Below are 23,487 nucleotides of genomic sequence, written 5' to 3' on the forward strand. Positions count from 1 at the left end.
CTACAGAGTGAGTTCCAGGACAGCCAGGGCTACACAGAGAAACTGTCTCAGAAAACCAAAAATAAATAAATAAATCATTAATAAAATAATTTTAGACCCAGCATGAGACTACCAGTACACATGTTAGATAAATCTTTAAATACGAAGACAGTTACACAAGGGTTATGATATGACCCGTTGTTTTTTGTTTTCTGAGATAGGGTATTTACTCTGTAGAAGCTGGCCTGGAACTCACTACTGGCATAGGCTGGCCTCATATTCATAGAAATCTTCCTGTCTTAGCCTCCCTAGTGCTCAGGTATGAACCACCATGTCCAAACTCATTGTTTTAGTAGTGAGGAAAATATGTTACATCTTTCATAGAACAGACAATTAATAAGGTTTTCCCCAACTAATGAAAAACATATGTAAAAATGAACTATAACATTATGTACAAGCATATATCCAACATATCAATGTTGAACAAGTTGAGTATAACCTAAATTTAACTCTTCAAAAATTCCAAATAAATCAAAAGGGATAAAAATATGAAATTTTTGTTTTGTCTTTTTACAAGACAGGGTCTCTCTGTGTAGCCCTGGCTGTCCTGTAACTTACTCTGTAGACCAGGCTGGTCCTGTACTCAGGGTTTCTCCTGCTTCTGTCTCCCTAGTGGTAGGACTAACAGTGTGCACCACCAACGCCTGGCAAAATGTGAAAGGTTTAAGTAGAGAACAAGGAAAGACTACTACAGTAAATAATCACAGGTAAACAATACATATGGCTAAAAGAGGACTGGGGAGTAACTCAGTGGGCAGAGTACTTGCTTAGCATAGACAAACCTCTAGGTCCAACCTCCAGCACACACATCTGTAACTGTACAGCTTGGGAAGTAGAGGCAGGAGGATCAGAATTTCAAGGTAATCCTGAGCGATTTTTTGTTTTTGTTTGAGTGATTTTGTGTGTGTGTGTGTGTGTCTGTCTGTCTGTTTTTTCTGAGACATGGTTTCACTGAGTGGCCCTGACTGGCTTGGAAGTCACTATGTGTAGACCAGATTGGCCTCAAACTCAGAAATCCTCCTGACTCTGCCCTATAAGCAGTAAGATTAAAGGTATGGACCGCCTATGCTGGGCCTAGAAAATAGTTTTTAAAATAGTGATTCCATAACTGTTATCAGGTGCTCAAAGGGGACTATGACTAATTTGGGGGAGGGAGGGTTTTAGTTCACAATCTGTCAGACTTTACAGTGGAAATAAAATAGCAACAGCGTTTCCTTGAAAACCAACTTGGCCAAAAACATTTTTTCTAGTCTGGAATAAAAAAGGTGATAGTCAGCCGGGCGTGGTGGAGCATGCCTTTAATCCCAGCACTCGGGAGGCAGAGGCAGGCGGATTTCTGAGTTCAAGGCCAGCCTGGTCTACAAAGTGAGTTCCAGGACAGTCAGCCAGGGCTACACAGAGAAACCTTGTCTCGAAAAACCAAAAAAAAAAAAAAAAAAAAAAAAAAAAAAGGTGATAGTCAAGATAAGATAATTTCAGGTTTGACTGCTTTTAAACCCACCTCAGTTTTAATTCCATCAATTACCTAATATAACATAAGGCTAAGAAAACTTGAGATGTGTTCTAGTTGTATTTTATTTTCTATTTTCTATTGTCAAAAAGATAATCAAAAGGAATTTTTCAAGCCACTTCAAAATCCACAATAAATATAAAGGTCAAGTTCAAAACCTTAAATCTAACCAAATGAAAATACAGAAACATACAGGAGAGAGGAGCAGAGGACCAGGAGAGTGATGGAAACATGCAGCTGCTGGGGAGTGGGTGTGGGGAATCTCCAGGAAGTCCCAGAGACCTGGGATGGGGGAGGATTCCAGAACTCAATGTGGTTGGCCTCAGTCAAAATGCCCAACCGTGGGGAGATGGAACCTGAAGAGACCACTTCCAGTAGCCAGACAGGACCACAGTGGAGGAGTGGGGATACAGGTATTAATGATACCATGTTGTACTTGCAGACAGGAGCCTCTCATGGCTGTAGTCTGAGAGGTCTACCAGCAGCTGACTGAGACAGATGCAGATACCCACACAAGCATGGGACAGAAGTTGGGGACCCCTATGGAAAAGTTAGGGTAAGGAGTGAAGCAACTAAAGAAGATGGCAACCCCAGAGGAGACCAAAAGTATCAACTAACCTGGACCCCTGGGAGCTCTCAGAGACTAAGCTACCAACCAAAGAGTACACATAGGCTGGCCCGAGGCCCCTGGCACATATGTAGCAGAGGACTGCCTTCTCTGGCCTCAGTAGGAAAGGATACATCTAATCCTGTAGAGACTTGATGTCCCAGGGAGGTATACCAGGGGAGAGGGGCAGCATTTTGGGATTAAATAAATAATTCAAAAAGATAAATAACAGCAAAAAAAAAAAAAAAAACAAAACCAGAAATATTCTTTTTTTCTTTTTTTAGACTTATTTTTTATTTGTTTGTGTTTATGAATATATGCCATATATAGATGGGCAACTGAGGAGGGCCAGAAAAAGGTGGTCTTGAAACTGGAGTTACAGGCTATTGTGACCGGCCTGATGTTGGTATTGGGAACTGAGCTCTGAAAGGCCAGGAGGCATTCTTAACCACTGAGCCATCTCTCCAGCCTTGCTCTGCTTTTTAAAAATGTATTCTTTGATAATTTCACTCATGTATATCACACGCCTCGCTACTCTTGTCCCCCACTTCCCCCATCCCCTTTCACCCTGGCAGACCCCTCCTCCCTACAAGCCTCTCTCACACTCAGGACTGTGTTTTGTGATCGATTCAGTCTAACCAGGGCTGGCTGTGTGACCATGAGTTTACTGTAAAAAGCCACACACATAAAGAGCCATTAGTAAAAGGCCAATTAACATAGAATTATAATACAAGCTGTGAGGCATAAAAAGAAGGATTGCTATTAACCTTATCAACCATTGGCTGCATTCTATGCCATCTAAACAGATACCAAATGCCTGGTGTACAAAATCTCACATAAGCACACACTTCAATAAGATAGTAAGTGTGACGTAACTATACCTTTTCAATCATTCTTTAAAAAAAAAATTAAACAGTAGTACTCTACTGCCAGCTTCATGATTAAACTGCACAAAGCAGCTGTTTATCCACTCACAGCAACCAGCAGGTGAACCTGATTCAATATTTATCACAGGCTTTCACAGATCACTGCTAACCAAGCAAACGTTTTAATTAAGTTGGAACTTGCTTCAAAGAGTTCATTCAAGATGTCAATCAGCAGGTATGGGATCAGATACAGTGTCAGGTGAGAGTGTGTAATACAAAGCCACAACTTTCTTCATCCATCTCTGTAAATTAGCCTGCTCTAAAGTTCAGACTCTGATTGTAACAGACTGCCAGTCTCCTGGAATGTGTAACTGAAGTCACTCAAATTCTATTGTGAAGGTTGTAAGCAATATGTTAAACTGCAATGGGCTAGCACATTAAGACAGATCCTTTTCACGGTTGGTTTTTGATACCGTAAGTGTTTGTTACCTTACTCTCCACTTACTGTTTACTTTCTTGCCTAGTGTAAATGGAAATTCCTCAACACAGTTGCCCTAGTTTCTGAAAAAGTCTTGTTTCGGTAGAATTAATAAAAAAGATCCAAAGTAGGATAATTTTTATCTAAGTTTACATAAGAAAAATTCATGCAATAAGGAGTCTCACTTTAACAAACATGCCACAAAGACTTACCTGTTATAAACTTTTCCTGATAGCACTATATGCAGATACAACTGTAGCAATAAGTCCTGAAATAGCAATGAGCCCCGCTGAGTGACTTCATGAAGTTTATTGAAAAAATAAAATAAAAAGCTGGCATAGCCTATAATCCCAGCATGCAAGAGACTGGCAGAAAGATTCCAAATTCAAGGCCATCTTGGAATACACAACCAGAAATGATATCCAAAAGCCAGACATGGTGATGTACACCTATAATCCTAGCACTGGGGAATTAATAGCAAGATGATAAGGAATTCGGGGCCAAGCTGGATACATTAGATCTTATCTAAAAAGAAAATGAAAAAGAAGGGGGAATGAAATTCCTTACAGAGGACTACAGAAAAATGAAAGTGAAGTTTCTCAACTCACCACTTTGCAACTCTCACAACTGATTATGTGACTCAGGCAAGCTGCCTAAGTGGATGTTAAAATCACTAGGTGAGAGATGGCTCAGTGGTTAAGAAAAGCAGTGGCTAATTTTCCAGAGGATTGGAGTTGAATTCCCAGCACCCACATGGCAGCTCACAGTATCTGTTACTCCAGTCCCAGGGGATCTAACACCCTCACACAGGCATACAGCAGGCAAAAAAACAATATAAATAAAATTAAAAATAAATTATTTTTTTTAAAAAACCATTGGGTTATCTAGGCCTGGTGGCCCATACCTCTAATCCAAGGCGAGTTTGAGGCCAGCTTGGATTATGTAGTGAGTTCCAGGACAGCCAAAGCTATATAGTGAGACCCTGTCTCAAATAATCACCACCAATAACAGACATTATTGAATGAAAAGCTGTTGGGAACAATATAGGCACATAGTTTCAAAGATCACTGTGGGACTGGAGAAATGATTCAGCAGCTAATTGCAATTGCTGCTCTTGCAGAGGACCCAAGAATGGCTTCCAGAACCACACCGGGTGGTTATGACAGTTACAGGGTATCTGACACACTCTTCTGGCCTTCTCAGGCACCAAGACATGGTGCACATACATACTTGCAAGCACACATATATAAACATGAAATAAATAAATAGCCATGTGTGTGGTACCACATGCCTTTAATCCCAGCACGGGAGGCAGAGGTGGATAGATTGATGACTGTGAGTTTGGGGCCAGCCTGGTCCATATAGCAAGTTCTAGGCCAGCCAGGCATACATAGTAAGGCCCTGTTTTAACAATTACGAAAGTTTTAACCAAGTGGTTAAATTCAGCATCAACAGTGTTGGAATAAGTCAAATATTCATGCTTATACTCCATGCAAACACTTAGGAAAGCTAAGAGAGAAACACCAAGTTTGAAGCCAGCCTGGGTCACATGGTAAGTTCTAGGCAAGCCTCGACTACACAGTGAGATCTGACCACAAAACAATGATAAGAAAGTGTCTCATATGTATCCTGACACATAAGAGAAACCTAAGCCGGGCATGGTGGCGCACGCCTTTAATCCCAGCACTTGGGAGGCAGAGGCAGGAGGATTTCTGAGTTCGAGGCCAGCCTGGTCTACAAAGTGAGTTCCAGGACAGTCATGGGCTATACAGAGAAACCCTGTCTCGAAACCCCCCCCCCAAAAAAAAAACAAAAAAGAGAAACCTAGTTCTGAGTTCACCTTGATTGTAAAGCCAACAATCAAGGCCAGGATTATAGATGAGTGCTTGTTTAGCACAGGTGAGACACGCTCAATACCTATCAAAGTATAGGAAAATTCAAACAAGGCACGAGAAAGAACATGGGAAGAGAATTAATGATAAAAAGACACAATATATTTAGTTGTACATGGTTGAACAAACTGTACATTTATGATATGTACACCTGTACACTTCAAAAGTACTTAAAAATACTACCCCTCAAGACTAGAAGTGATTGTTATTTTCTACTTTATAATATCTGAGTACTATAAATGCAGGAAAACATTTTTTTCTGTCTGAGTGTTTCATCTGCACATATGTACGTATACTGCATGGCAGGGGCCTGCAGAGAACAGCAGAGGCCATCAGGCTCCTGGAACTGAAGTCACAGCAGTTGTGAGTCTCCCTGGAGGTGCTGAGAATGGAACCTGCATCCTCTGCAAGGACAGCAAGTGCTCTGAACTGCTGACTCTCTCAAAGGTCCATTTCGGTATCTTTCAGACTTTATCAGTGAATCGTTTTTAATTAAATACGAAAGCAATATGATGCTATCAACTCATCTTGTTGTATACATTGACCAAAATGCTATCAACAGAACTTACACAACGTCATCTTGTGGGCTGGGGAGATGGCTCAGTTGATTTTCAAGCCTGAGGATCTAAGTCTGACCCCTGGAACCCACATAATAAAGCTCAAGTACACATATAATCCCAGTTCTGGGGTGAGGAAAACATGGTCACTAGGACGCACTAAGCAGCCAGCCTGGCCTAATCTGAGCACTCCAAGACAATGAAGACACCCTGTCTCAATAGTGAAGGTGGATGGCATCAGACAAATGATACACACATACACACACATCTGCAGGTGCACACATGCATACACACAACACACAAAATTGTTTTGCTTCTATCATGGACAGTGAAAATTAGTTGTCATCATCGACACACAAACCTCTAACACCGTGCCTTCCCCAACAGAATTTTCTCTAGTGATAAATGGTCTGATATCTGACTATTCAATGGACTTGCCATTGCCCAGATAAGAACACAGAGAGAGCACTTGAGAAGTAATTAGTGTAACTAAGTGAAGTTTAATTAACTGAAGGAGCCAGTTGTTATCCTAGCCAGCTTTCCTACACTGAGCACAGACCACTGAAATGTATGTTTGTGAAATACTCAAGAAAGATATCCCTGGTGATCTGTGTCTTTTTGTTGTAACAACAGACTGGGAAGAAATTCACTCCTTTAAATAGCATGGGCACGTGCTATTTCCTGTCACAGTAAGTGCATTAGCACAATCCAGCTGAGTTGTCCTTGGTACTCTTGGACCCTGTAAAGGTTGTGTTATCAGCTGTAAAATGGCATGTTTCATCAGCATTTATAGACTTGTTCTGGTGTCAAATTTTAATCAGCAAAAACTATGCTCAGCAGATGCACTTATAAAACTTGAACTCTTAACATCTTGTTCTTTCTTAAGTCCGACTATAGAATACTGCTTCTTTCAGTATTGGAGTTTGTCAGGACATCTTTGCTTCTTTCACTATGAGCACACCTCTGAGTGGCGTGTCCACACTAACAGAGATACCTTTAATACACGACCAAGATCTGCATGTTAGCTTTATGGAGCGTTTTCCATATGTAACTTCAACAGTTAGCCTTTCTGTTTCTTCACTTCTCAGGCGGCAGTCACCACCACCCTCCCATCCACTCTCTAACAGCCTCGGTCCTCATGCTACAAATATAAATGCGTCCTTTTTTGCTTATCATCGTGACTCAAAGGAATATTTGCAGGCTTTTTCACACATTCCCAACAACAAATATGTACGCCACACACATCATGAAGAAAACACTGAGTGATGCAATAGGCTTTTGGCCCCATGTCGAATCTCAGGAGGAACCTGATGTTTGTGCACCACCCACCACCTGCCAGTTTAGTAGCCTTTGTGGGTGTGCTTGTTTGGGGTAATGTGGCTACGCATGGAAAAGAGGTAGCATAGCTGAAGAGATATAGCACGAGGTGTGTCATGCTCCCTCCTACACTGTGCCCTGCAAACACTGAATCCATCTGTGGCCCTGTTTTGTTTCCTTGTCTTTCATGGCCTTTATTAACTCACACACATTCACTTGCCTTCTGGTTCACTGAAGCAGTAAGTCAGATAAGATTGTCCATATGTCTGTCAAAGTCACTGGCCATAAAGAGGGCACGCTCAACCAAGGTGACTGATATTGTCATCGTCATGTACGTTAGGACTTTAGGACGGCCGGCCTAAGCATCTCAGTCATAAGCTCATTCTTATAAGTGGTATATAACCATAAAGTTTCCACACAAAACGGAATAAAAAGGCCTTTTGGATGTTATAGTCAAAGTACCTTAGTTCTTCAGCAAAGATCAGCCTTTCCTGATCGAGAGAGATTCCCTCCTGATCCTGGACCTTGGCCTTTCGTCTTTCCCTAAGTTTTTGCAAAAGTTTGCATCTTGAGCTAGAGAGGTAGCACAACCATGAGCACTGCTTCCTGCTCTTCCACAGGACACAAGTCTGATCACTAATACTCAGGCTGCACTGTTCACAACTGCCTGTAACTCAGCTCCAGGCCTCCACAGGCACATGCTTACACATGGCACACATTCACACAAACATACAAATAAATTAGAAAAAACTAAATCTTAAGAAAAAAATCTACCTTAACACCTTAATTAAAAGGTGACACACACCTTTTAATCCAAACATTCAAAAGGCAGAGTCAGGCAGATCTCTGAAATAACTTCTGGCTTCAGTAACTAAAACTGAAATAAAATGGAACAAGAATTGGCAATTTTCTCTTAAGGGCAAAGAAAGGAGACTTTAGTTTTCATGGGATGTAGAGCCTACTCAACTCCTTTTATTCTATATTGGTCTGTTAAAAAAAAAGTTCAATTTCAAAAAGTATTTCTCATTATTTCCAGTAAATACTGAAAGTCTATAAATACAAACATTCTTGAAGAAATTAACAGACTTTAAGTTCTAACAGAGAGTTTGGGAAAAGGAAAGTTCATAAAACTAATAACTGAAGAGAAAAGCAAAATAAGCATATTCCAAAAAAAGATGACTATCAGAACAGACAAGTAAAAGGCTTGGAAATCACTGGCTTAGGAGTGAAAACGAGCAAAGGACACATCTAGAGAAGGGCCTCTTGGTTCTATTTGAAGCGATGTTGGGCTCTTTGGTTTTTACTATATACATATATATTGGGAGAGTCTAGAAACCAATTCAAATGTATATAACAACTTAAAATAGCAAAAAATTTAAAGAGAGATTATTCTTTAAATGATCCTGGGAAAACCAGATTTCTACTTTAAAAAACATATAGTTAGAGCCTATCCTCACACATTAAATACTAAGAGCCAGTTGGGCTTCTGCGGGCACCACGCACACCGGCAGTACAGAGTAATACACGTAGACAAAGCAACCACACACATAAGACAAAATAGTAAAAAAAAAAAAAAAAAAAAAAAAAAAAAAGTTATTCTCTAGCTGCCACACCTATACTGTGATCTCTAACCCACAGACTGACAACTAAAGACCAGCTGGTTCTATTCTGCTGTCTTCTTTTTTATTCTACATAGAATCTCACCAGACTGGCTTCAAACTAGCTATGAAGCCCCCGGGTTGGCCTTCAATTCATAATCCTCCTGCTTCAGCTTCCTGAGTGGTGAGATTATAGGCCTGAACTACCCTAGCTAAAGATATTTTAATGGCTAGTCAGTGGTTGCTCATGCACTTGGGAGGCAGAGGCAGGTGGATCTCTGAGTTCAAGTTCAAATGTGTCCTTTTATTACCAGGTAACATCAAAAGCTACAAATAATAGAGAATCATGTGTTGTTGTTGTTTTTAACTTAGGTCTTTTTTTTTTCATTCACTTTATTCGAGAACCATCTGAGTTTAAGTACAGGCTGTGCTAGAAGCTGGGCATAAAAAAATGTGGACAACAGATATTGTACTTGTTCTTATGAACAACCTGCCAACAAGGCAAACAAGGCACTTAAACATGCCCACCATAGGGAGCTTGCAAAAACACTATAAAGAAAATGCACAGGATGCTGGGAAACTAAACAAGAAACGATCATGAAGCAACACTTACAGAGTCTTGCACACAGGTAAGACCTGTGACAGCACAAATATGACCTGTGACAGCACAGATATGAACTGACTTTTATCCCAGCTCCGCAGGAGTTTCACCATTCTAATCTGGCTTCTCTACTCAACAAACTTATGAGATGAACCAGTTACTTAAGATTGTACCCCAATTTCCTCTTGTAGAACTAAGGGAAGCCATACCTTTCCCATAAGACTGATAAAATAACTTAATCAAATACTTTTGTTTGATTTTGAAACTAAGCACAAAGATAAATTAATATAATCAGTAAAAATTCACTCAAATAAATCTGTATTTTCTAAGTGAATTAACATTTCTAAACAACTTAGAGACGTGTCCTCATACATAATAAACATCATCATATAAATAAGCACTAGCATGCATATACAGTTATACTACAGCTAACTAACTAATCATTTTAAATAAAATTAAAATTAAAAAAAGACTTATAAACACTTTCAGGGAAAACTCGTTAGTTTTCTCATAAGATTCTAGAATACCTTTAAGTAGAACAAGACATAGGACATGGGGAGAGAAGGGAAGGACAAGAGTACAGGAAACTCAAAGTGGGGGGGGGAGCCCAGGGGCTCCATGCATCAGCTTTTGACAAAGGTCAACAGCGCACTCTGCTGGACCTAAGTCTTTCCTACACTGAACAAAAATGTTGCTACTGCTTGTTACACTAACTCAAATAGAATTACTGTTATTAATGTATTTGATTCTAACATTTGTTTAACAAATAAAAACACTGGAATCAGTATACAACATGTCTGTACTAATACTTTACTCATTATAAAGATTTACTTAAAATGTAAATCAATTCCTAAGAAAATGATCATAAATGCTGGAACAAAGCAGTATTAAATTAACATTATATTCCCCAAAACAGTGTTTCTCTTGTCAAGGTTCTGATCATGTGAAGAATGAAACCTCACTAGATCGCTAATATATAAATTATCATATAAGAAAGGAATCTAAAAGCCAAGTGTGGTGGTACACACCTGTAATACCTGCACTCAGGAGCAGGAGGCAAGGGAAGTTCAAGGTCACTGTTAAGTTACATAAGCAGCTGAGGGCCAGCCTAAGAAAAAGGAAAGGAAAGGAAAGGAAAAGGAAAAGGAAAAGGAAAAGGAAAAGGAAAAGGAAAAGGAAAAGGAAAAGGAAAGGGAAAGGGAAAGGGAAAGGGAAAGGGAAAGGGAAAGGGAAAGGGAAAGGGAAAGGGAAAAGGAAAGGGGAAAGGAAAGGGGAAAGGAAAGAGGAAAGGAAAGAGGAAAGGAAAGAGGAAAGGAAAAAGGAAAGGAAAAGGGAAAGGAAAAAGGAAAGGAAAAGGGAAAGGAAAAAGGAAAGGAAAGGGAAAGGGAAAGGAAAAAGGAAAGGGAAAGGGAAAGGAAAAGGGAAAGGAAAAAGGAAAGGAAAAGGGAAAGGAAAAAGGAAAGGAAAATTAAAAAGATATGAGCTGAAGAGATGGCCCAGCAGTTAAAAGTACATGGTTCTTTTCCAGAGAATCCAAATTAGATTCCTAGCACCCTCATGGCAGCTCTCAGCTGACTCTATCACTAGTTTAAGATGATTCTCTTTTCACACCCCTATGGGTGAAGCACACACATGGTGCACATATATAGATGAAGACAAAACACCCACATACATACAATAATCAACAACAACAGAAAAAGAACTTGGAGCCCCCTGCCACTCTCTGTTCTTTCTTTCCTTCAACAAATCTACAATTAGGGCTGGAGAGATAGATGGCTTAGAGGTTTTGAGGACTTCTTGTTCTTACAGAGGACCTGACTTCAGTTCCTCACCCCTATGTGGGGCACCTCACAACCTCCTGTAACTCCAACCCTAGGGCATCTTATACCCTCTTCTGAATTCCACAGGGACCAGCACACATTGCACGTACACACAGAGACACATACATACATACATACATACATACATACATACATACATACAAACAAAATAAATAGTAAATCTTTAAAAAATAAATCTATGTTTACTCTGCTTCATGAAAAAGTAAATCTACAATGTTCAGTGAACCAGATGTAGGTAACAAACTATTATTTAAATTCATCATGGTATTGACTCTATTTTCTGTGTTTTCTCTCTTCTTCCTGTCTCCCTGTGAACCTCTGTTGAAGATTTCTGTAAGACTCCCTCATTCCTTTCCCATATCACTTTTTCTGTACTGTTCAATAAACACAGCCTTGGGCTTATCCCCAGCACCACATAAACTAGGCTTACTGACACATGTGTGTAATTGCAGCATTTCCCGGGAAGGATCAAAGTTCAAGGTCATTCTTGGCTACAGTGAAGCTAAAGGCTAAGCGGGAGCTCACTAATAGAACATCTGGCACCGAATCAAACAGTAGAGTACTGAATATACAGTACTAAATATAAAGCACTGAATATATGATAAAATACTCATCTCCAGCACATAAAATAGGTGGTATAAATTAAAATATGCAAAATGAGAGCTGGAGAGATGGCATGTTTGCTGCTCTTACAGGGGATCTGATTTCAGTTTCCAGAATTCACATTGAATGGCTCAAATTTGCCTATATTTTGTGCTCTCTTCTGTCTTCTATAGGCTCCTGAACACAATCAGCATACATATATATATACATAAATAAAAATTAAACAAAAAAAAAGATGAGGGCTGGTGAGATGGCTCAATAGTTAAAAGTCTCATGCAGTAACAAGCCTGACAACCTAAGATTGAGCCCCTGAATCCATATAAAAATAGAAGTAGTGAACTGAGCCCATAATCCTGTCCTCTAATGCCAGACATGTTCTGTATTATGTGCATGTCCAATGTCATACATGTATGCAATAATAACTGACAATTTAAAATATGACTGATGAAAGATAAGGCATATAATCTTTTAACATGTAAAGTTCCAAAACAGAACTTTAATTTTCTACTTTACATAAAAAGATCTAATGGTGAATTAACTTCAAAAATTATCATACAGGGCTGAGGCGATGGCCCAGTAGTTGAGAGCACTTGCTGCTCTTGCAGGGGACCAATGTTAGGCTCCTAGCACCCACATAGTAGCTGACAACTGTCTGTGGCTCAAGTTCCAAAGAGTCTGATGCACCTTCTAAACTCTGCAGACACCAGAAACACACATGGTATACAGATATAAATGTAGACAAAACACTGGTACACATATAGTAAAAGAAGAAATTTAAGAACTTGTTATATAGTAAATATTAAAATATAAAATAAATATGCATGAAATATATTTTTATTCTAAATCTGTATAAATCTATGTAAATCACTTACTCAAAAGTCTATAGAAAATCTTTTCATATTTGTATTTGTAAATACTAAAATAAATTACAATAATAAAGTAAGGTCCTAAAAGGAAAAATGGTCATTACCCAGCATTTATTTTGTACAAGAAAATCATCTATTTCTATTTCTAATACCATTACCGTTAGTAGTAGTAGTCTTTTATATCCATGGAGATTATTAATCTTAACTCCCTGAAAAACTACACGTACTACTTACTTCATGACAAATATCAGGAGGTAGTCGCCAACATTAAAATTTTTCTAAAGTACAAATAAAAGACACACACATTCACTATGACTGTTTTATAATGATTGTTTCCATTGTAATTACTTATTATTCTCTGTTAAGAAGTAAAAAAATATATAGATTATTTTTAACTTAAGAATCTGTGGGAGCAGAGTCTTGCCCAACACCCGCAAGGGTCCACACGGGACTCCCCACGGGACCCTAAGACCTCTGGTGAGTGGACCACAGTGCCTGCCCCAATCCAATCGCGCGGAACTTGAGACTGCGGTACATAGGGAAGCAGGCTACCCGGGCCTGATCTGGGGCACAAGTCCCTTCCGCTCGACTCGAGACTCGAGCCCCGGGCTACCTTGCCAGCAGAGTCTTGCCCAACACCCGCAAGGGTCCACACGGGACTCCCCACGGGACCCTAAGACCTCTGGTGAGTGGATCACAGTGCCTGCCCCAATCCAATCGCGCGGAACTTGAGACTGCGGTACATAGGGAAGCAGGCTACCCGGGCCTGATCTGGGGCACAAGTCCCTTCCGCTCGACTCGAGACTCGAGCCCCGGGCTACCTTGCCAGCAGAGTCTTGCCCAACACCCGCAAGGGTCCACACAGGACTCCCCACGGGACCCTAAGACCTCTGGTGAGTGGAACACAGCGCCTGCCCCAATCCAATCGCGCGGAACTCGAGACTGCGGTACATAGGGAAGCAGGCTACCCGGGCCTGATCTGGGGCACAAGTCCCTTCCGCTCGACTCAAGACTCGAGCCCCGGGCTACCTTGCCAGCAGAGTCTTGCCCAACACCCGCAAGGGTCCACACAGGACTCCCCACGGGACCCTAAGACCTCTGGTGAGTGGATCACAGTGCCTGCCCCAATCCAATCGCGCGGAACTCGAGACTGCGGTACATAGGGAAGCAGGCTACCCGGGCCTGATCTGGGGCACAAGTCCCTTCCGCTCGACTCAAGACTCGAGCCCCGGGCTACCTTGCCAGCAGAGTCTTGCCCAACACCCGCAAGGGTCCACACAGGACTCCCCACGGGACCCTAAGACCTCTGGTGAGTGGAACACAGCGCCTACCCCAATCCAATCGCGTGGAACTTGAGACTGCAGTACATAGGGAAGCAGGCTACCCGGGCTTGATCTGAGGCACAAACCCCTTCCACTCCACTCGAGCCCCGGCTACCTTGCCAGCTGAGTCGCCTGACACCCGCAAGGGCCCACACAGGATTCCACACGTGATCCTAAGACCTCTAGTGAGTGGAACACAACTTCTGCCAGGAGTCTGGTTCGAACACCAGATATCTGGGTACCTGCCTTGCAAGAAGAGAGCTTGCCTGCAGAGAATACTCTGCCCACTGAAACTAAGGAGAGTGCTACCCTCCAGGTCTGCTCATAGAGGCTAACAGAGTCACCTGAAGAACAAGCTCTTAACAGTGACAACTAAAACAGCTAGCTTCAGAGATTACCAGATGGCGAAAGGCAAACGTAAGAATCCTACTAACAGAAATCAAGACCACTCACCATCATCAGAACGCAGCACTCCCACCCCACCTAGTCCTGGGCACCCCAACACAACCGAAAATCTAGACCCAGATTTAAAAACATTTCTCATGATGATGATAGAGGACATCAAGAAGGACTTTCATAAGTCACTTAAAGATTTACAGGAGAGCACTGCTAAAGAGTTACAGGCTCTTAAAGAAAAGCAGGAAAACACAGCCAAACAGGTGATGGAAATGAACAAAACCATACTAGAACTAAAAGGGGAAGTAGACACAATAAAGAAAACCCAAAGCGAGGCAACGCTGGAGATAGAAACCCTAGGAAAGAGATCTGGAACCATAGATGCGAGCATCAGCAACAGAATACAAGAAATGGAAGAGAGAATCTCAGGTGCAGAAGATTCCATAGAGAACATCGACACAACAGTCAAAGAAAATACAAAATGCAAAAGGATCCTAACTCAAAACATCCAGGTAATCCAGGACACAATGAGAAGACCAAACCTACGGATAATAGGAATTGATGAGAATGAAGATTTTCAACTTAAAGGGCCAGCTAATATCTTCAACAAAATAATAGAAGAAAACTTCCCAAACATAAAAAAAGAGATGCCCATGATCATACAAGAAGCATACAGAACTCCAAATAGACTGGACCAGAAAAGAAATTCCTCCCGACACATAATAATCAGAACAACAAATGCACTAAATAAAGATAGAATATTAAAAGCAGTAAGGGAGAAAGGTCAAGTAACATATAAAGGAAGGCCTATCAGAATTACACCAGACTTTTCACCAGAGACTATGAAAGCCAGAAGAGCCTGGACAGATGTTATACAGACACTAAGAGAACACAAATGCCAGCCCAGGCTACTATACCCGGCCAAACTCTCAATTACCATAGATGGAGAAACCAAAGTATTCCACGACAAAACCAAGTTCACACAATATCTTTCCACGAATCCAGCCCTTCAAAGGATAATAACAGAAAAGAAGCAATACAAGGACGGAAATCACGCCCTAGAACAACCAAGAAAGTAATCATTCAACAAACCAAAAAGAAGACAGCCACAAGAACAGAATGCCAACTCTAACAACAAAAATAAAAGGGAGCAACAATTACTTTTCCTTAATATCTCTTAATATCAATGGACTCAATTCCCCAATAAAAAGACATAGACTAACAGACTGGCTACACAAACAGGACCCAACATTCTGCTGCTTACAGGAAACCCATCTCAGGGAAAAAGACAGACACTACCTCAGAGTGAAAGGCTGGAAAACAATTTTCCAAGCAAATGGACTGAAGAAACAAGCTGGAGTAGCCATTTTAATATCGGATAAAATCGACTTCCAACCCAAAGTTATCAAAAAAGACAAGGAGGGACACTTCATACTCATCAAAGGTAAAATCCTCCAAGAGGAACTCTCAATTCTGAATATCTACGCACCAAATGCAAGGGCAGCCACATTCATTAGAGACACTTTAGTAAAGCTCAAAGCATACATTGCACCTCACACAATAATAGTGGGAGACTTCAACACACCACTTTCTTCAAAGGACAGATCGTGTAAACAGAAACTAAACAGGGACACAGTGAAACTAACAGAAGTTATGAAACAAATGGACCTGACAGATATCTACAGAACATTTTATCCTAAAACAAAAGGATATACCTTCTTCTCAGCACCTCACGGGACCTTCTCCAAGATTGACCATATAATTGGTCACAAAACAGGCCTCAATAGATACAAAAATATTGAAATTGTCCCATGTATCCTATCAGACCACCATGGCCTAAGACTGATCTTCAATAACAACATAAATAATGGAAAGCCAACATTCACGTGGAAACTGAATAACACTCTTCTCAATGATACCTTGGTCAAGGAAGGAATAAAGAAAGAAATTAAAGACTTTTTAGAGTTTAATGAAAATGAAGCCACAACGTACCCAAACCTATGGGACACAATGAAAGCATTTCTAAGAGGGAAACTCATAGCGCTGAGTGCCTCCAAGAAGAAACGGGAGACAGCACATACTAGCAGCTTGACAACACATCTAAAAGCCCTAGAAAAAAAGGAAGCAAATTCACCCAAGAGGAGTAGACGGCAGGAAATAATCAAACTCAGGGGTGAAATCAACCAAGTGGAAACAAGAAGAACTATTCAAAGAATTAACCAAACGAGGAGTTGGTTCTTTGAGAAAATCAACAAGATAGATAAACCCTTAGCTAGACTCACTAAAGGGCACAGGGACAAAATCCTAATTAACAAAATCAGAAATGAAAAGGGAGACATAACAACAGATCCTGAAGAAATCCAAAACACCATCAGATCCTTCTACAAAAGGCTATACTCAACAAAACTGGAAAACCTGGACGAAATGGACAAATTTCTGGACAGATACCAGGTACCAAAGTTGAATCAGGATCAAGTTGACCATCTAAACAGTCCCATATCACCTAAAGAAATAGAAGCAGTTATTAATAGTCTCCCAACCAAAAAAAGCCCAGGACCAGATGGGTTTAGTGCAGAGTTCTATCAGACCTTCAAAGAAGATCTAATTCCAATTCTGCACAAACTATTTCACAAAATAGAAGTAGAAGGTACTCTACCCAACTCATTTTATGAAGCCACTATTACTCTGATACCTAAACCACAGAAAGATCCAACAAAGATAGAGAACTTCAGACCAATTTCTCTTATGAATATCGATGCAAAAATCCTCAATAAAATTCTCGCTAACCGAATCCAAGAACACATTAAAGCAATCATCCATCCTGACCAAGTAGGTTTTATTCCAGGGATGCAGGGATGGTTTAATATACGAAAATCCATCAATGTAATCCATTATATAAACAAACTCAAAGACAAAAACCACATGATCATCTCGTTAGATGCAGAAAAAGCATTTGACAAGATCCAACACCCATTCATGATAAAAGTTTTGGAAAGATCAGGAATTCAAGGCCCATACCTAAACATGATAAAAGCAATCTACAGCAAACCAGTAGCCAACATCAAAGTAAATGGAGAGAAGCTGGAAGCAATCCCACTAAAATCAGGGACTAGACAAGGCTGCCCACTTTCTCCCTACCTTTTCTTTTTTTTTTTTTTTTTTTTTTTTTTTTAAAGATTTATTTATTTATTATATGTAAGTACACTGTAGCTGTCTTCAGACATTCCAGAAGAGGGCGTCAGATCTCGTTACGGATGGTTGTGAGCCACCATGTGGTTGCTGGGATTTGAACTCCTGACCTTCGGGAGAGCAGTCGGGTGCTCTTACCCACTGAGCCATCTCACCAGCCCCTCTCCCTACCTTTTCAACATAGTACTTGAAGTATTAGCCAGAGCAATTCGACAACAAAAGGAGATCAAGGGGATACAAATTGGAAAAGAGGAAGTCAAAATATCACTTTTTGCAGATGATATGATAGTATATATAAGTGACCCTAAAAATTCTACCAGAGAACTCCTAAACCTGATAAACAGCTTCGGTGAAGTAGCTGGATATAAAATAAACTCAAACAAGTCAATGGCCTTTCTCTATACAAAGAATAAACAGGCTGAGAAAGAAATTAGGGAAACAACACCCTTCTCAATAGTCACAAATAATATAAAATATCTTGGCGTGACTCTAACTAAGGAGGTGAAAGATCTGTATGATAAAAACTTCAAATCTCTGAAGAAAGAAATTAAAGAAGATCTCAGAAGATGGAAAGATCTCCCATGCTCATGGATTGGCAGGATCAACATTGTAAAAATGGCTATCTTGCCAAAAGCAATCTACAGATTCAATGCAATCCCCATCAAAATTCCAACTCAATTCTTCAACGAATTGGAAGGAGCAATTTGCAAATTTGTCTGGAATAACAAAAAACCTAGGATAGCAAAAAGTCTTCTCAAGGATAAAAGAACTTCTGGCAGAATCACCATGCCAGACCTAAAGCTTTACTACAGAGCAATTGTGATAAAAACTGCATGGTACTGGTATAGAGACAGACAAGTAGACCAATGGAATAGAATTGAAGATCCAGAAATGAACCCACACACCTATGGTCACTTGATCTTCGACAAGGGAGCTAAAACCATCCAGTGGAAGAAAGACAGCATTTTCAACAATTGGTGCTGGCACAACTGGTTGTTATCGTGTAGAAGAATGCGAATCGATCCATACTTATCTCCTTGTACTAAGGTCAAATCTAAGTGGATCAAGGAACTTCACATAAAACCAGAGACACTGAAACTTATAGAGGAGAAAGTGGGGAAAAGCCTTGAAGATATGGGCACAGGGGAAAAATTCCTGAACAGAACAGCAATGGCTTGTGCTGTAAGATCGAGAATCGACAAATGGGACCTAATGAAACTCCAAAGTTTCTGCAAGGCAAAAGACACCGTCAATAAGACAAAAAGACCACCAACAGATTGGGAAAGGATCTTTACCTATCCTAAATCAGATAGGGGACTAATATCCAACATATATAAAGAACTCAAGAAGGTGGACTTCAGAAAATCAAATAACCCCATTAAAAAATGGGGCTCAGAACTGAACAAAGAATTCTCACCTGAGGAATACCGAATGGCAGAGAAGCACTTGAAAAAATGTTCAACATCCTTAATCATCAGGGAAATGCAAATCAAAACAACCCTGAGATTCCACCTCACACCAGTCAGAATGGCTAAGATCAAAAATTCAGGTGACAGCAGATGCTGGCGAGGATGTGGAGAAAGAGGAACACTCCTCCATTGTTGGTGGGAGTGCAGGCTTGTACAACCACTCTGGAAATCAGTCTGGCGGTTCCTCAGAAAACTGGACATAGTACTACCGGAGGATCCAGCAATACCTCTCCTGGGCATATATCCAGAAGATGCCCCAACAGGTAAGAAGGACACATGCTCCACTATGTTCATAGCAGCCTTATTTATAATAGCCAGAAGCTGGAAAGAACCTAGATGCCCCTCAACAGAGGAATGGATACAGAAAATGTGGTACATCTACACAATGGAGTACTACTCAGCTATTAAAAAGAATGAATTTATGAAATTCCTAGCCAAATGGATGGACCTGGAGGGCATCATCCTGAGTGAGTAACACATTCACAAAGAAACTCACACAATATGTATTCACTGATAAGTGGATATTAGCCCCAAACCTAGGATACCCAAGATATAAGATATAATTTGCTAAACACATGAAACTCAAGGAGAATGAAGACTGAAGTGTGGACACTATGCCCCTCCTTAGATTTGGGAACAAAACACCCATGGAAGGAGTTACAGAGACGGAGTTTGGAGCTGAGATGAAAGGATGGACCATGTAGAGACTGCCATAGCCAGGGATCCACCCCATAATCAGCATCCAAACGCTGACACCATTGCATACACTAGCAAGATTTTATTGAAAGGACGCAGATGTAGCTGTCTCTTGTGAGACTATGCCGGGGCCCAGCAAACACAGAAGTGGATGCTCACAGTCAGCTAATGGATGGATCATAGGGCTCCCAATGGAGGAGCTAGAGAAAGTAGCCAAGGAGCTAAAGGGATCTGCAACCCTATAGGTGGAACAACATTATGAGCTAACCAGTACCCCGGAGCTCTTGACTCTAGCTGCATATATATCAAAAGATGGCCTAGTCGGCCATCACTGGAAAGAGAGGCCCATTGGACTTGCAAACTTTATATGCCCCAGTACAGGGGAATACCAGGGCCAAAAAGGGGGAGTGGGTGGGCAGGGGAGTGGGGGTGGGTGGATATGGGGGACTTTTGGTATAGCATTGGAAATGTAAATGAGTTAAATACCTAATAAAAAATGGAAAAAAAAAAAAAAAAAAAAAAGAATCTGTGGCACTGGGCTGGAGAGATGACTCTGCACTTAAGTGCAGTGGCTGCTCTTCCAGAAGGGTTCCCAGCATCCACATGGTACCATCTGTAACTATAGCCTCAGAAACTCTGAGGCCCTCTTATGGCCTCCTGGGACACTAGACACACATGTGGTGCATAGATATACATGTAGACAAGGTGTTCATATAAATAAAATTAAATAAATAAAAAAGTTTGTGCATATTTTTCCTAGCCATTCAGAAAATACAAAACTATTTTATGTACTCATGCTTTTTATTACAAACTTAGAGCAGTATTAGAACAAGTCTTAAGAACACAAGCATGTTCTTAGCATTTTCATGAGCATTGACTCAGCATTAAAAGTAGTAAACCCCACACCTGACCCATGTGGTATGCCACTACCAAAGCAAAACAACTGAAAATATAGACTTTTACCCTGGGTTTATGTCTTTATACTATGTATATGAAACAATTTTCATGATTATAGACTTGGGTCTCATTACTAAGACATCTTATTACTCAAAGTCTATGTAAGTATTCCAAAATGAGGAAAACTGAACAATGTGAAGCATCTTCAGTACCAAGCATTTCAGATAGAAAAGGAATATCCAACCTATACATATTAAGCAACACTGGGATTCAGCCGGTGGTTCAGGGAGGCATACCTTCCACCTTAGACCATGGCCAAGTTCATCCGTAATTTCACAGAGAAGGCACCATCGATGGTGGCCGCTGCCGTGACTTATTCGAAGCCTTGATTGGTCACATTTTGGCACTATGCCAAGGCTGAGCTGGTTTCCCCCAACCTGTGGTGAAATCCCTACAGCTATTCAGAGTGTGAAAAAAAATCATTCAAAGTGCTAAAACTGGTAGCTTCAAACACCTTACAGTGAAGGAAGCTGTGCTGAATGGTTTGGTGGCCACTGAGGTGTGGATGTGGTTTTATATCGGAGAGATCATAGGCAAACTTGGCATTGTTGGCTATGATGTTTGAAGACCAATCTTTAACTTCTGATTTGAGTTCTTATTTGAATGTTCTTGGACCATGTGTAACAGGACTGCTATCTGAATAAAATACTAGGTGTTGGAAAAAAAAAAAGAAAGAAAAGAAACACTGGGGGCTGGAGAGATGGTTCCGTGGGTAAGAGCACTGACTGCTCTTCCAGAGGTCCGGGATTTAGTTCCCAGCGACCACATGGTGGCTCTGTAACTCTAAGATCACGTCCTCAAACAGACATACATGCAAGCAAACCACCAATGTCCGTAAAATAAAAATAAATTTTAAAAAGAAACATTTAAAATCTGAAAAATAAATAAATAAAAGTCCTTAAAATTCTGATCTCAACCATTTCAGATAATAGTTATTCCCTCTCATTTCTTCTACTATACACTGCTTAAGTTCTAAAATATCCTAACATCTCTGTAATGGTTTAATCTTTGCACCTGCCTCATGTGACAGACACTTGTATCCACATTTAGCAAATGGGAAAAAGCTAAGTACTATAGTAAGAGTTAAAAAAATAAATAACCCAGGATATATACTCAGAGAAGAGTTGTGTTTAACTCAAGCTCCTCAAGGCAAAAGGATCACGAGTTAGGGGCTGAGCTGGGCTACACAGTAAGCTCAAGGTAGCCTGGGTTAACAAAAAATATAAATAAGAAAAGTAAAAAGTATTAAAAAACAGAAATAGAAATAGAGAGATAGCCCAGTGGTTAAGAGCACTGGCTGCTCTTCTAGAGGGCTCAGGTTCAATTCCCAGGACTCAAATGGTAGCTAACAACTATCTGCAACTGCGATTCCAGAGACTCTGATGCCATCTTTCTGCAGTCAGTCTTGGGAGCCAACACAATAGAAAGAGAGAACCCCCCACATGCTTGAAGTAATATATGTGTACTCCCGCCCAACAAACAAGTAGACAGATGGATATATGTAATTTTTGTAATTAGGAGCAATAGAAGAAGACACCTGGCTTTGACCTCTAGCAATACACCTCCACCCCCACCCACACCCAGAGAGAGAGAGAGAGAGAGAGAGAGAGAGAGAGAAGCTTTGAAACAACAACCATCAAAACAGGAATGAGACCTTCCAGATACCAGTTAGTAGAGCTCTTTCATTCACTGTATACACAAAAAAACTGCGACACAGGAAGGAAAGGGTTTACATATCATACAGTAGTGACCACAAATGGGGCAGCACTGTTTAGGTCTGGGAGTTCTTCTACTATTCAAGACATGCCATTCCTTCTCTACTTTCAAAAACAGATTTATAAAACTCTCTATTTTCCTTCTTTAAACTAAGCAATGGCAAATACATACATTTTGAAAAGAGTCTTTCCTGTCGGAGAAAGACTTTCCTATCGGAGACTCAGGCTTTACTCTCTTTTCCGAAGCTAGTCGTGCATCTACATGGTGGACGTCCTTTTCCAAACAATGACGTTTTCTTATCTGTAAACATAGAACCAGATAAAAGACAGCTTTGCTGTGAAGTTTTCTACAGTCCTTCTTCTTCCAAAAAGTTATTTCTACTTAGCAATAATAAAATCTTAAAAACCAAACAAATAGACCTCACAACACCATTTAGGTCAAGAATATATAGTAACAACTCATGGATCTTAAGTATTAGCACGTAAAAATTACAGCTCTGCCAGGCGTGGTGGTGCATGCCTTTAATCCCAGCACTCAAGAGGCAGAGGCAGGCAGATTTCTGAGTTCGAGGCCAGCCTGGTCTACAAAGTGAGTTCCAGGACAGCCAGGGCTATACAGAGAAACCCTGTCTCAAAAAACAAAAAACAAACAAACAAACAAAATTACAGCACTATAATGATCATCCTACAAAACAGTCATACCATGTAGACATTAAATACAACAGTATAGCAAAGTCCAAGCACATACCTAATTGGAAAATACATTAATAATTCAGCTACATTCTAGATTCCAGCTTTATTTATAATTTATACTTTTACAAAAATAAGCTAGTTTATACTTCTAAAAACAAGATTTAATTTTAGAAACTGTTGATGTATGTTTAAACTATGTACAACTAGAACACAAGCAATTTAAGTACTATGTGGAACACAAGCAATTTACGTATATCCACAGCAAAGTACAAGTG

General features: G+C 40.4%; 1 protein-coding gene and 1 pseudogene across 2 annotated transcripts in view; one reads left to right on the forward strand and one right to left on the reverse strand.

Annotated features, from left to right (window-relative positions):
- Nucleotides 1–23,487, reverse strand: part of Brip1 (BRCA1 interacting protein C-terminal helicase 1) — a 143,080-nt gene that overhangs the window by 106,138 nt on the left and 13,455 nt on the right. For both annotated transcript variants that reach the window (XR_879647.2, NM_178309.2), the window contains exon 6: nt 22,692–22,820. Coding sequence is in view for 1 of the 2 variants with exons in the window: in NM_178309.2 (NP_840094.1) it covers nt 22,692–22,820 (129 nt within the window). In the remaining variant the exon portion in view is untranslated. The remainder of the gene's footprint in view (nt 1–22,691; nt 22,821–23,487) is intronic.
- Nucleotides 21,013–21,466, forward strand: Atp5l-ps2 (ATP synthase, H+ transporting, mitochondrial F0 complex, subunit G, pseudogene 2; annotated as a pseudogene).

The sequence above is a fragment of the Mus musculus genome, chromosome 11 (genome assembly GCF_000001635.26).
Source record: "Mus musculus strain C57BL/6J chromosome 11, GRCm38.p6 C57BL/6J".
NCBI classification, from domain to species: Eukaryota; Metazoa; Chordata; class Mammalia; order Rodentia; family Muridae; genus Mus; species Mus musculus.